Source organism: Cebus imitator, unplaced genomic scaffold, assembly GCF_001604975.1.
Source record: "Cebus imitator isolate Cc_AM_T3 unplaced genomic scaffold, Cebus_imitator-1.0 Scaffold558, whole genome shotgun sequence".
Lineage (NCBI taxonomy): Eukaryota > Metazoa > Chordata > Mammalia > Primates > Cebidae > Cebus > Cebus imitator.
The window spans coordinates 21039-34775 of record NW_016107873.1 but is presented as its reverse complement, the minus strand read 5'-3'; the positions used below and the strand labels follow the sequence as shown (position 1 = coordinate 34775).

The following is a 13737-nucleotide window of genomic DNA, read 5'->3' as shown; positions in this document are numbered from 1 at the left end:
AAAGATGATACCATTCATTTCCTTTCATTTCCAAAAAGCTTTTTACCTAATTTTAACATATATATAGAAAAGGGTACAAAATAGAAGTGCTCTACTTGATACTTTGCAAAGTGAACACATCCTGTATTTTTTCTTTGGAAACTGGTAATATTTGTTCCTTGTTCTAAGTGTTTTGGATTTCACAATGATGTGCCAGAACATGGATCATTTTTCATCATTTATGCTGGGTGTACATTTTTTGTGCTATCTTTTCAATATGGAAACTTATGACCTTCAGGTCTTGGAAATTACTGTTGGTTTTTCTTCTTCCCATGGTCTGTTTAACTTTCTACATATTGAACTTCCTCAACTAGTCTTCTAATTATCTTATCATTTCTCTCTTATTTTCAGTTTCGTCCTTTTGTTCTACTTTCTGGGAGATGTCTTCAGCTGTATCTTCTAGCTCTTCTGTTGAGTTACTCATTTCTACTCATATTTTTAACTTCTATAACTCCTTTGATTTCTTTTCTTTTGTTTTAGCATCTTATTCTTATTAACTTATCTTTTAGAGAATGACTGATAATGTTTTCTTCTCACTGTATAACTTCTGTGTCCTTGAAGTTTGTTGTTTGTTATGGTGTCTTTAATATTAAATGCTTTCTTTGAATGTTTCCTAATCTTTTACTATCTGCTCATATTTCAGGGTGGGACTGTAAAACTAATTGGAAACTGTGCATGTGGGTGTGTCTTGTCAACAGTTATATTCACTATATGGCTGGAACATTTCTTTGGAAAAGTCCAATGCCAAGAGTCCCTAGAGTGAACAATCTTCTACCTTGTACCCAGCATTTCAGAAGCCATGTGGGGAAGAAGGCTGGGCCTAGCTTCTGGTATATCTGTAAGCGTCACTTCATTTCCTTTTTTTTTTTTTTTTTTTTTTTTTTTTTAATGTGATATTAGTGTGCTAGGACTGCAGTAACAAACCACCACAGACTGAGTGTCTTTTGCAGAGTTGATCTCTTCTGAGACTTCTCCCTTTAGCTTGTAGATGGCCTCCTTTTTCCCTGTTTCTCTATATGGACTTCCTTCTGTGTGTTTGTGTCCTAATGCCCTCTTTTGATAAAAATACCTGTCATGGTCAATTAGAGCCACCTTAATTACCTTTTAAATTAAGACCCTATTTCCAATTATAGTCATATTCTGAGGTGTTGGGAGTTATGACTTTAACATATATGTTTGGTGAGGGGACACGATTCAGTCTATAGCATAGATCCAATCCAAAGACCCTCTCTTTACCCTCTAGAGAGCAGACTTCTTATATTTTGCTGATATGGGAAAGTGTCAGTCATGTGGCTGTACTAAGTAGGGGAGGACATCAGGGGAATGGGAAGACCTATCCAAGCTTCTTAAATGAACTTTTATTGAGAAGGTAATTTTAATTCTACCTTGACTCTGATGCCACAGGTACTTGGTCCTGCTGGTTTCTGAGCCTTAAAGGAATTTTGTATTATAAACATGTTGGCTCTTGGCTTTCTACACTTCTTGCTTACCATTTAGCTATCTTGGGTCTGTTGAGTCATTTACCAGTCTTCTCTCTGCCTTGTCAGCTCCTAAAGTTTGTTGCTTTTGTCTCTGATTTCTATTCTTTCTGTCTGGGCTTATGCCTTAATAAACAACCAAGCACACATACAAAAACCCTCTTTGTTTTTATTTTAGGGAATTCAAAAGGAACTAACTGCATGTATTCAGTCTATCATCTTTAAATATATAGAATTATCATACATATTTTAAATTATTGCATGAGATAGGAAGAATCAAACTTTTTCCCAGTCTTACCGCTCAACTCAGAACACTAAAATGTAAGATTTTTTTCTCACCAACAACCAACTCTACAGCAACTCCAACTGTCTGTCCTACAATTCAACTCAAATCTGATGCATCCTGGAGTTCAGGGTAGACTCCACAGGTCAAAGGCTTAATCCCACAAGACTGCCCCCTACTTCACACACCAGTTGCAAATTCCAGGTTGTGACCTATGCTTCTGACCAGCCACCTATAAATCAGGGTTATCACAACCTCCTTCTTGGATTCAAAAATTTGCTAGGATGGCTCACAAAACTCTGGGAGACATTTAAGTTTATCAATTTATTATAAAGGATAAAGGATACAGATAAATAGTTGGATGGAAGAAATGCATAGGGGGCAAACTATGTGAAGAGGGGTGCCAAGCTTCCATGACCTCAGTGATTGCATCACCCTCCAAACACCTTCATGTGTTCAGCTTTCCACAAGCTCTTCAAACCATGTCTTTTTAGGTTTTTATGGGGGCTTTATTATGTATGTGTGATTGATTACATCATTGACCATTGGTGAGCAGCTCAACTTTCAGCCTCTCCTGTCCCCGGATGTCTGGGAAAGGGGCTTTGGGTTCCAATCCTCTGATCACATGGTTGGTTTCCCAGGCAGCCAGCTCCCATCTTGAGGCTTTCCAGGAGCCTACCAGGAGTCTACCCATTAAGACAAAAGATGCTCCTAGCTCCCAGGAAATTTCAGGGATTTAGGAGTTGCATTTAAGGCTCTCATAGTACTTAGGAAATTACAAAAAGTTTTAAGAGCTCAATGTCAGGAACCAGGGTTGAAGACCCAAATATTAGAACAGAAGATTATTGTAGTGCCTCTGTTTACAAGGATTTTAGGAGTTCTATGTCAGGAACCAGGTGCATAGACCAGTAAGTATTTCTTTTTAATTCACAATTATGAAAATATATTTGTAGACAGTTTTCAGAAAAGTTTGAGGCAGCCTTATTTTGAGTACACATTGTGTGTGGAAGACTATTTTAGGCACTGTGGAATGAAACAGCATGAAAACTTTAGTTTCCCAAGTGGAAGACAGAACATAAGCAAACATGAGATTGAAGAATACTTTTATAAGGAAACAGCCCAACAAGGACAAGTTATACGATACAAACTAAACATGTTTTGTGGTAGCCCCAAGTGAATAGACACAGATGGTCTGGAATGACTGCCTCAAAGAAGTGAATTTGAAGTAGTATTTTCAAAGTGAGGTTCATGGCTTTTAGAAAAAAAGCCCCCAAAAAATATGTGGGACTTTCTAGGTAGAGCTACAGATCATTACTGGTTGCATATTGTGCCAGGCATTTTGCTGAGTGGAGGGAGAGAAAAATGTAAGTAGCATATAGGAAAGTTCAAATGCGTTCATTTTACCAGAGCAAGAGGTCTGAATTTGTTGGTATTAGGTAGGGAGAGAGGACATAGAGAAATAATAGTGTGATATCGCAGATCAGAAAAGAATGGAATAGGGACAATGCAAATGAAAAGAGATATTTTTTGAGTGAAATATGTTTCCCTGAAATTATCTGACTTATCTAGTGACTGAAAACTCATAGCAAACCAGGTAAAAGCTAAGTCCAAGAAATAAATGATACTGAGAACCAAGGCTGACTTCCACTTGGAATTACTAGTTAGAACGACCGTCATTCAAATATTCTCTGTAATTTCTTGAGGCTCTTCATTCATTCTTTTATTTCTGCTGTAAATTTTTTCTTGAATTCTGAACCACCATTTAAAAAAAGAAAGGTTTAGCTTTCTTGGTTGAAATTGGAACTATAATGTATTTTTCAGTGAAGGAACTTTTCCACTTTGGAAAATGACTTGGAGTTTAGGAGATATTTTTAGTTCACTGCATTAGCAAAGATAATTTCATCTTTCTCCTTTCTTCTCCTTAAATCATGTCAAAAACTGTAGGTTATTTTATTCACCAGAGAAGCCAAATGCTTACATCAGCAATGTATTATAATTAACTTGCTTTGAGTAGCCTCAAAGATTTATAGCCAATCATGTGGTTCCTAGATTTTCAATATGTACTACTGTAATTATTGACTTTATGATAATAGCATGCTGGCTCCATCTTACTAGTTTCTTAGCTAAAATAATTTGTTTGAAAACAAGCATATAAGTTGAAAAAATTTTAATATAATGTTTTCTCATGTCAAATCTAGAATATACTTACATTAAGGATTCATATATAGTGAAGAACATCAATCAGAGAAGATAAACTTTCATTTTTACCTTCAATCTGAATGCAGTAGGTCAATACTTTAAAGTGTATGAATTGAACCAATATAATTTATAAGTGTGATAGTTCAAATTAATTTTTTTCTTTCTGGAAATGAAGATTATGAGTGAGTTACTGTGGGGTGTGTGTGGGAGAAAGAGGCAGGAGAGAGAAAGAGATGGCTGAGGAACTTCTCTATTAAGGGTCAGAAATCGGTAAATAATTGAATTGCCATTTCTACATCTAAGGTAACATTAGCATTTTATCTTAATTGATATTGCCTTTAATATGGAGACTTGGATCACCAAACAAAGCTAGTTTTAAAGATTTGGCAACAAATAACCCAGTCAATTAGTCTTAGGAAAGAAGATTCTAAAAAAAATAAATTGTGTCACATTTTTGATATGTCATCAGCCACTTACAGGCATATGTTGGAGATATTGAAGGTTGGGTTCCAGACCATCGCCATAGAATATCGCCATAAAGCAAGTCACGCAATTTTTTTGGTTTCCCAGTGTATGTAAAAGTTACATTTACATTGTGCATTATTAAGTGCAATAGCATTATGTCTAAAAAACAACTTAAACATTTTAATTAAAAAATAATATATTGCTAAAAAATGCTAACAATCATCTGAGTCTTCAGTGAATCATAATCTTTTTGCTAGTGGAGAGTCCTGCTCAATGTTGATGGTTGCTGATTGATCAGGGTAGTGGTTGCTGAAAGTTGGGGTGGCTGTGGCAATTTCTTATGAAAAAATGAAGTTTGCCACATCAATTGACCATTCCTTTTACAAAAGATTTCTCTGATAGCGTTTTATCCACAGTAGAACTGCTTTCAAAATTGGAGTCAGTCCTCTCAAACTCTGTTCCTGTTTTGTCAACGGAGTTTATGTAACATTTTAAATTCTCTGTTGTCATTTCAACAACATTCACAGCATCTTTACCAGGAGTAGATTCCATCTCAAGAACACACTTTCTTTGTTCATCCCTAAGAAGCAACTCCTCATCTGTTCAAGTTTTATCATGACATTCCAGCAATCCAGTTACATCTTCAGGCTCCACTTCTAATTCTAATTCTTTTCCTATATTTCCACCACATCTTCAGTGACTTCCTTCACTGAAGTCTTGAACCCTTCAAAGCCATCCATAAGAGTTGGAATCACCTTCCAAATTTCTGTTAATATTGCTATTTTGATTGCCTCCCATAAATCTCAAATGTTTTTAATGGCATCTGGAATGGTGAGTCTTCTATATTTGAAGCCCACTGTTGAGACTTACTATATGGAAAGAAAGATTCCTTTCAAATTATTACCATTCATTGACAATGCACCTAGTTACCCAAGAACTCTGGTAGAGATACGTGTCATGAAGGTGGCTTCTTTCCTTAAACCTCGTAGATCAGCCTCTTCTAGCTTTCAACTTTTCTTCTGCAACTTTCTCACTTCTCTTAGCTCTTCTAGAATTGAAGAGTTAGGACCTTGCTCTGGATCAGGTTTTTGGCTTAAGGCAATGTTCTGGCTAGTTTCATCTGCAGACCACTCAGACTTTCTGCATATCACCAATAAGGCTATTTCACTTTTTTATGTGATTCATGTCCTCACTAAAGTAGCACTTTTAATTTCCTTCAAGAGCGTTTCCATTGCATCCATAACTTGGCTACAGTGATTGGCTACTACTGATAATTACTAACCATGTTCTCAAACTTTCTAAACAAGGCCTACTGAGTTGGGCAGGAAACCCTAATAGTTTCATACTCCATCCCACATCTTTTCTGGCTTCCCTGAGATGTTGGACAAGCTTTTTAACCTCTATAAGCTTCTGTTTCCAGCAGGGAAAATAAGAGCAAGTGCTTTAAAAGTGTACTAAGTGCAAGAAAGAGAAGCCAGTTGAAGGCAGTGGGAACTCCTAGTCCAGTCTTCTCTTTCTCTTCTGTCTTCCGTTAAAGAGTTTGCCTGTGTTTTCTATTTTTGCCTTGTGAAATTCTGTTTTTTAGAAAGGAAAGTACAGTTTTTTTTAACATTAAGAAAAGAGCATGTCCAAATAGTCATGTTATCCTCAGTGTTTCCACCTTACCCTGAGTATCTCAGTATTAATTGTATGTGTTTAATTCAAATAGATTAGGCATTTAGGACAGTAATATTTCTGTCTTATGTTTCTGTTTTACTGTCTTTATTTTCAGTTTCTCATTTCTCTTATAATTATCTGTGCTTAGAAAGGCAAAAACCCAACCGTTAAATAATGGCATTGTGCAGACTGAAGTAGTCAGTGCCATCTGCTTTATACTTTTTTTTCTCATATGCTGCAGTTCCCATCTGTCTGAGCTATCTTTCTCCTTGATGCAATTGAACCATGAAAACGTCCTTAAATCTTTGTTAAAACTCTTAGAACCTATAGTTAGGATGCTCTTTTGAAATTATGGGTAAAATATTGAAATTATCTCAGTAATGTTAAATAACAAGAATGCTGTGTCAACTCTCTAACAAGGAAAGTCAGTAAATCACTGTAACCCAGGATTTCCTTGTGTTTTAAATATGGTTGTAGAGTTGCATACTTACTATAGCAAACTTTTCTAGCAAATACTAGAGTAGAAATTGTCAATCCAGAAGGTGAGCATTTTCATCCAGTTGTAAAGTTATCAAGATGATATGCACTAGATTTTATTAGAGGAAAACACTATGGCCCTTAGACCTGGGCAAGAGGGGCACCTTCACTGGGTTCCACACATGGAGAGCCCTATGTGACTATCTCCAGCTACTCCCCTCCCACAAGATGAGGAGTATTGCAAGGCCATGAAGTATCCACCTGGAGCTCATTCTGTTTCTTTCAACTTCACACTCCAGGTATCTAGAGTGTGGAATTCCCTGCCCAAATGATCCCAAATCTACTTCTATCCAAGGAGTGGCCAGGGCTGTTTATGTGGAAAGCTAGTGCATGAGCTTGAGCCTGTGGGTTAATGTGTCCATACCCATTTGAGCCCCTCGTCATTGTCAGAGAGCCAAGAACAAGAAGACAAGGTAGGCAGGCAGTGGGAGTTCAGGTCTCTCATTCCTCTCTCATCTTGCTGATACTCTGAGGAGTTTAAGAATCCTGAATTTGAACCTAGCCTTCTAGGACCCTGTGAAAGTATATATTTCAAGATAGAGCATAGAACATACTTTGACAATTATTTGTCAGATTTATAACTGTCAAGTATTTATAGGTATATAGTATGTGGGTCTCTAGTTGTATTCTTACTGTGGGATGTAGAAAGGGTCTGGAAAAAGAAATAAAGAGATCATTTGCACCTTCATTTCTCCTTGTGCATGGGCCTATGTCTTTTGACCCTTTAGTTAGTCCAGTACTTGTTAGGCCTTCCAGGATAACTTTAGAGTGGGCTCTTAGCCATAATCTGGTACAAGCCTGTGCCCTGGCACTAGAGTGAGATGACCTCTAGTGGCACTCCAAGGTCTTTGCATGAAATGATGTACTTGAAGCTTATGTACTTACTGCTACCATGATAGCAGGTGGAAAATTGAGTAACTGATCTGTGGGGAGCAAAAGGGAAAAGGGAAGTTGGATTCACATGTGGCTAAAATGTTTTCTTAAGATTATATGTGAATTTCAGTTTCCCACTAAGCACTGATTATTAGCTGTGGGACCTTCATTTTCTAAGATCTGGAGAAAATATTTCTGCACCTACTTGAATATTTTTGGGTTAAAAAAGAGAGAATAACTAGAATAAGAAATGTGGTATCAGGGTTCATTCCTTTACATCTATGTAAATACTATTTAAGGAGAGAGGAAATAAAAAGTTAATATCTTCACATTACTCTGATATGCAGTTTATGTTCAAAGAGAATTTACAAGTGAAACTCTTAATTCTTTCAGAACTTCTATAATTCTTCTAATTCGAATGGTATTATTTACTCTGTATACAAACAATATTTTCTGAGCTTGGGATATTAATTTCAAATTTTTCTAGTATTTATTGAAATATTTGATTCCTTTTATCTACTTGTATATTAGTACCATAGTCCTAATCCTAGCATCTGAAGCTTTTCACTTGAATTAATTTTCCAGATACCAAAATCTACACCTTCCAGCATAGAAGTTTTTGTTTCAATCATTTTTAAAATGTTCTCTGATCATATCTGTAATGCATACATAGAAGCATAGAGACACAAGAATGTATATTTTTCTTGCCTTTGTCAAAGAGATCTTCTAAAATTGTTTAATAGTACTATTATTGTTAAACCTTAAAGGCTTTAGTTTCAGGACTTTTCCATTGTGTAAGAAAAGACTTGAGAATGTACAGTGGCTCACAACTATAATCTTAGCACTTTGGGAAGCCGAGCCAGGTGGATTGCTTGAGTCCAGGAATTTGACACCAGCCTGGGAGACATGGTGAAACCCTATGTCTTTAAAAAAAAAAAAAAAAAAAAAAAAAAAAAAAAAAAAAAAAAAAAAAAAAAAAAAAAAAAAAAAAAAAAGACTTTAGAATGTAAATTTATTCATTATCAAATAAAATTAGGTTATTTTTTAGAACATAATGGTTTAATATGCTAATAACAGATATGAGGGAATAACACTCATAAAGTTCATGTTTCAAATTATAGAAGTATTTACAGGTCTTGGACAACAAATATCTTAGGAAATAAAATGGAAAATTTAATCTTATTGATGAATTTTTAAAATGTGTAGGCATTTTAGTGAAATTGAAGCTTTCTAGAAAACAAAAGCTGAGTGTATGCTTTCTCTTAGTGGTTTAGTATTACCTCTTATTAATTTATGTATCGGTAAGAGAAAATGAATCACTTTTTAGGTTTGTACTACAGAAAATGCCAGTTAATTTCCAAGGAAGATGTTACTCATGATACGAGGCTTTTCTGTTTGATGCTGCCACCAAGCACTCATCTTCAAGTGCCCATTGGGCAACATGTTTACCTCAAGCTATCTATTACAGGTAAGGTAAATAGAGGCTTTGGGACATGTTTTCCTCTTTTATAAGCAGTTCAAAATCAGTACTATTCTCCCTAGAAAAGAACCATTTAAGTTATTAATAAGTGTTTCCAGGCAGCTAGATTTAGTGAGAGTCAGAATCTAGGTTTGTGACTGGAACATGTCCTACATGTTGGAACTATAGCTGTACCACATTATCGTATGGAACAAAGATATTGCCAGTAGTTTAGAGAGATGGTTCCACCAGCATTGTAATTTCCTACTAACAAAACCCTAAAGGAAAGAGATGAGAGATTGCGCAAACAGTCCTCCATGAAGACAACTACTAGAAGCTCATACTGGCATCTTTTAGTAGCTACTTAGGATTGTATCATTTATGAAGTTGAATCTATAAAATTTAAAATGAGTGAATGATGAGAAATGATTTTATTATATGTGCTACCAGTATAAGAAGCTCTATAAATGTATAAATATGAATTCTTACCTCACTTGTTTTGAATACCCTTCTTATTGATGCCCAACATTTTCTTGGCCTTTTGAAGCTGCAAACAGTAAATTTCTCCTGTCAGCTGTAGTATCTCCAGAAATGAGTCTAAAATGTTACTAGCTGGGTCTTTGTAGATACGATATATTATGATGGGGCACTATTAAGGTTTTCTCTTTTTCATCACTAATGCCAGATTACCTAATTCAAGAGCTGGTATCTTCTCCAGTTATTGCCACTGCATTTTAATTTATATATGTATTATGTAATTTTATGAGCCAAGCATAAAATTTTGGTCTTTTAAACAGTGGTGATTCTTCTCTTTGGAATTTGGCTACCTAAAAATATAAAATGAATTCTTACTTATTTTGCTTTTTAAGAAAATAATATATTTGGCTGGGCTCAGTGGCTCACTCCTGTAATCCCAACACTTTGGGAAGTTGAGGCGAGAGGATCACCTGAGGTTAGGAGGAGTTCAAGACCAGCCTGGCCAACATGGTGAAACCCCATCTCCACAAAAATAACAAAATTAGCCAGGCATGATGGCAGGTGCCTGTAATCCCAGCTACTTGGGAGGCTGAGGTGGGAGAATTGCTTGAACCCAAGAGGCGGTGGTTGCAGTGAGCCAAGATCATGCCATTGTACTCCATTGTGGGTGACAGAATGAGACTCCATCTCAAAAAAAAAAAAGAAAAAGAAATCAATATATTCTTAGAAGTAGCTGGATTAACATTCTTTTTATTCAGTTACCAAAGTAATATATAATGCATTAAAATATTAAAACCATTTAAAGTACATAAAGTAAAAAGTGAAATTTCTTCTTTTTTGTCCTCCAAATGATCCCATTGGTCATCAGTTTCCATTTTAAAAAATTTGGTGTATAATCAAAATTGTTAGGTAAATACTTTTTTTTTTTTTACATCTCCATGGTAAACTTTTGATGCCATTTTTGTTGTGGCCCATTACAAAGTTTATTTGCTGATGGAATAGATGATTGTCTAAAATTATTACCATGTATTTCTATTAGATTAGACTAAACATAATAAAAACAGATCATTTACATTATGGGTACAATATTGATTGGTAAAAATTATTTCAGCACATTAGACTTGGGGTATATATACATATATATACTATATACATATAGAATAATCATTAGAATTATATACCCATTAGATATATAGTTTTAAATATATACTGATAGTATCAGGAAATTTGTATGTTTCATCTTCATTAAGAGATTTTTTTGAATTTTAGAATTTAATTTTTTGTTACGATTTTTTTTTTCTAGGTACAGAAATAGTAAAGCCATATACACCTGTATCTGGTTCCTTATTCTCAGAGTTCAAGGAACCAGTTCTTCCCAACAATAAATACGTCTACTTTTTGATAAAAATCTATCCCACTGGACTCTTCACACCAGAGCTTGATCGTCTTCAGATTGGTTAGTGTTTTTACATTTTTTTAAACCTCATTTGTGCTGTAGGTTGGATCAAATTGCTCTCTAGTTATCTCCACGTAGGAGCCTATCAAATATCTTTAACTCAACATGTCTGCAACCAAGGTTATCTTCTCTTTGTCCCGCCCAGCATGCCCATACACCATATTCCTTGTTTTTATTACTTGCATCATCACTGTTCATCTTGATCCCCTCTGGAGACTCTTGATTCTTCCCACTTTCTCTCTCCCAGTCCAGTCAGCCACTAAGTCCTGTTGAGGCTACATCTCAGTGACTTTTTCAGCTACCTCTTTTGCCACTCTATATAGTAAGCCTTCATCATTTCTTTGTTGGCTTCTAACCATTTTGTCACAATTGAGCCTAGCTGCTTTGCAGCTTTGAAACCTCTGATGGGTCCCCATTACCTATACTGCATGGCCTATGTAAACTTTGATAATCTCTCTAGCTTCATCTCTTGCTATACAAAAATACTTGTGCTACTCACAGTTTCACAGATTCGTTATCCTCATACACAGGTATATGCAGTTTCCACACCCAAGATGCCCATCAACCCCTTATCAAGCGCTTTTTTAAAAAGACTCAACATCTGCTGGGTGCGGTGGCTCATGCCTGTAATCCCAACACTTTGGGAGGCCAAGGTGGGCAGATCACTTGAGGTCGAGAGTTCAAGACTAGCCTGGCCAACATGGGGAAAACCTCATTTCTACTAAAAATACAAAAATTAACTGGGCCTGGTGGCAAGCACCTATAGTCCCAGCTATTTGGGAGGCTGAGCCAGAATTGCTTAAATCCAGGAGGCAGAGGTTGCAGTGAGCCAAGATCACACCACTGCACTCCAGCCTGGGCAGAGCAAGACTCGGTCTCAGAACATAATAATGGTAAAAATAAAAATAAAAAGAATCAAGCATAATATCACTTTATGGAGCCCTCCTCCTCCCCTGAAACCCCCAATAACTAACAGTTTGTTCATAGCTCTATTATAAGAGTAAATATATTCCTTCATTACAAGACTTTGAGTTTAAGAGCAGAAATGGCCTTACTTATCTTTATATTTTCAACGCCTGGCAAGGCAGTTGGTACATAATAAGCTGTCAGTAAATGTACTTTGTTTTTTTGTTTGTTTATTTTGTTTTTGAGACTGCTCAGCCACCCAGGCTGGAGTGCAGTGGCTTGATCTCAGCTCACTGCAACCTCTGTCTCCTGGGTTCAAGTGATTCTCCTGCCTCAGCCTCCCAAGTAGCCAGGACTATAGGCACACACTACCATGCCAGCTAATATTTGTATTTTTAGTAGAGATGAGGTTTAACTATGTTGGCCAGGCTGGTCTTAAACTCCTAATCTTAGGTGGTTGGCCCGCCTCAGCCTCTCAAAGTGCTGGGATCACAGGTCTGAGCCACCATGCCCAGCCAGTAAATGTACTTTGAAAGAATGAATACAGAACTATAATGAAATCTATTAAGATTTAAAAACCTCTTTTCTTGCTTCTGTTCCCAAGGTGTCTTTTACTCCTTTTTCTGTATTTTCTTTTCTCTTTCCGTGGAAAGTATTTCTCTTTCCAAGGCAGCATTAGCAGTATATAGGGGTACAGTGAAGTGGATCACTAAAATTTGGAAGTCAACAAAATTACATTACTTTCTGAAATGTATTAATAGATATGATTTTGCTGATTTTATCTACTTCACATAGTAGATATGATTAGTCATCCTTGATTACATAAACCAAAATATTGTATATGAATTTGAACCTGAAGTATTTTGGAGTACCTACAAATCTAGTGAGCAGATAACTATCACCTTCTGAAAGAAGGACTGACACATGATTGTAATACAATGAGTGGAAACTTAAGGAATGGTATTATAGCCTATTTACAGAGATTTTTGTGAACATAGCAGGGTGGACAGTTGTCCTAGAGTTTAGAAAGTGAAAGCAACTTAGAGAGTTGTACACTAAATGAATGACCCCATACAATTATCCATCTCTTTATTTCAATCCCATGTTCACTAAGCAACATGATTTTACATGATTAATTTGGCTTTTCAAGTGTCCTGATACTGGAAACAAGATATCCCTAATGGGACATGTTCAAGTCACTAGATACATGTAACCCCAGCTATAAATCAAAATATATTGCCATTCTGGCATGTGTGCTATAACCTCTTCTGAATTTGATTAGCATCAGTTATCGTACCAGAGTCTAATCAATTTTGTTAACATTGGAAAGACTAGGCTGTGGGTAAAAGTTACCAAGTTAATACTGTCCTCTGATACTTCTTTAGTAAACAACTATCTGGCTTTTTCCTAAGGACACTCTGATCTTACAGTCTTTTACAAATTATAACAAGAAGATTCTATTATTTTCAAATACTTATTTCATCAGTTACTGCAAGATTCTTACTATCCTGCAATGGAAAACAAAGAAAAAGTTATAAGCACCCAAGCATTTTAAAATAGGATAAATCATTTATAGACAGATTTATTTTTCATTTTAAGATTACATTTCAAGTTTGTTAATCTAGTTGTAAAGGTGGTTTTCTTATATGAATGGTACATGGTGATTATATCAACTGGACTGTAGAAAATGGGCACTGATTTCTCTACTGTGTTGATTCTAGATTGGAAAGTGGCATGCTCCAAGTACAGTTGACTGCATTTCTGATCTTGCTTTGTTTTTATGGGAATTAAAATCAGAACAGCCCTTCTAAATTAATGGGTCTTTTTAAAAATTTGGTAGAAGAGAAGTTGATGTGTTTGTCAACATAAGTTTTTAGAATATATTTCTATTTCAATTTTCTCTCCTACT

The 13737-nt window shown here is 35.8% G+C and overlaps 1 protein-coding gene across 1 annotated transcript in view; it reads left to right on the top strand.

The window, feature by feature from the left end:
• Positions 1-13737, top strand: part of LOC108294032 (cytochrome b5 reductase 4) — a 94163-nt gene that overhangs the window by 69891 nt on the left and 10535 nt on the right. The window contains exons 13-15 of the mRNA XM_037733967.1: positions 683-877; positions 8858-8998; positions 10770-10922. Of these exons, the coding sequence (XP_037589895.1) occupies positions 683-877; positions 8858-8998; positions 10770-10922 (489 nt within the window). The remainder of the gene's footprint in view (positions 1-682; positions 878-8857; positions 8999-10769; positions 10923-13737) is intronic.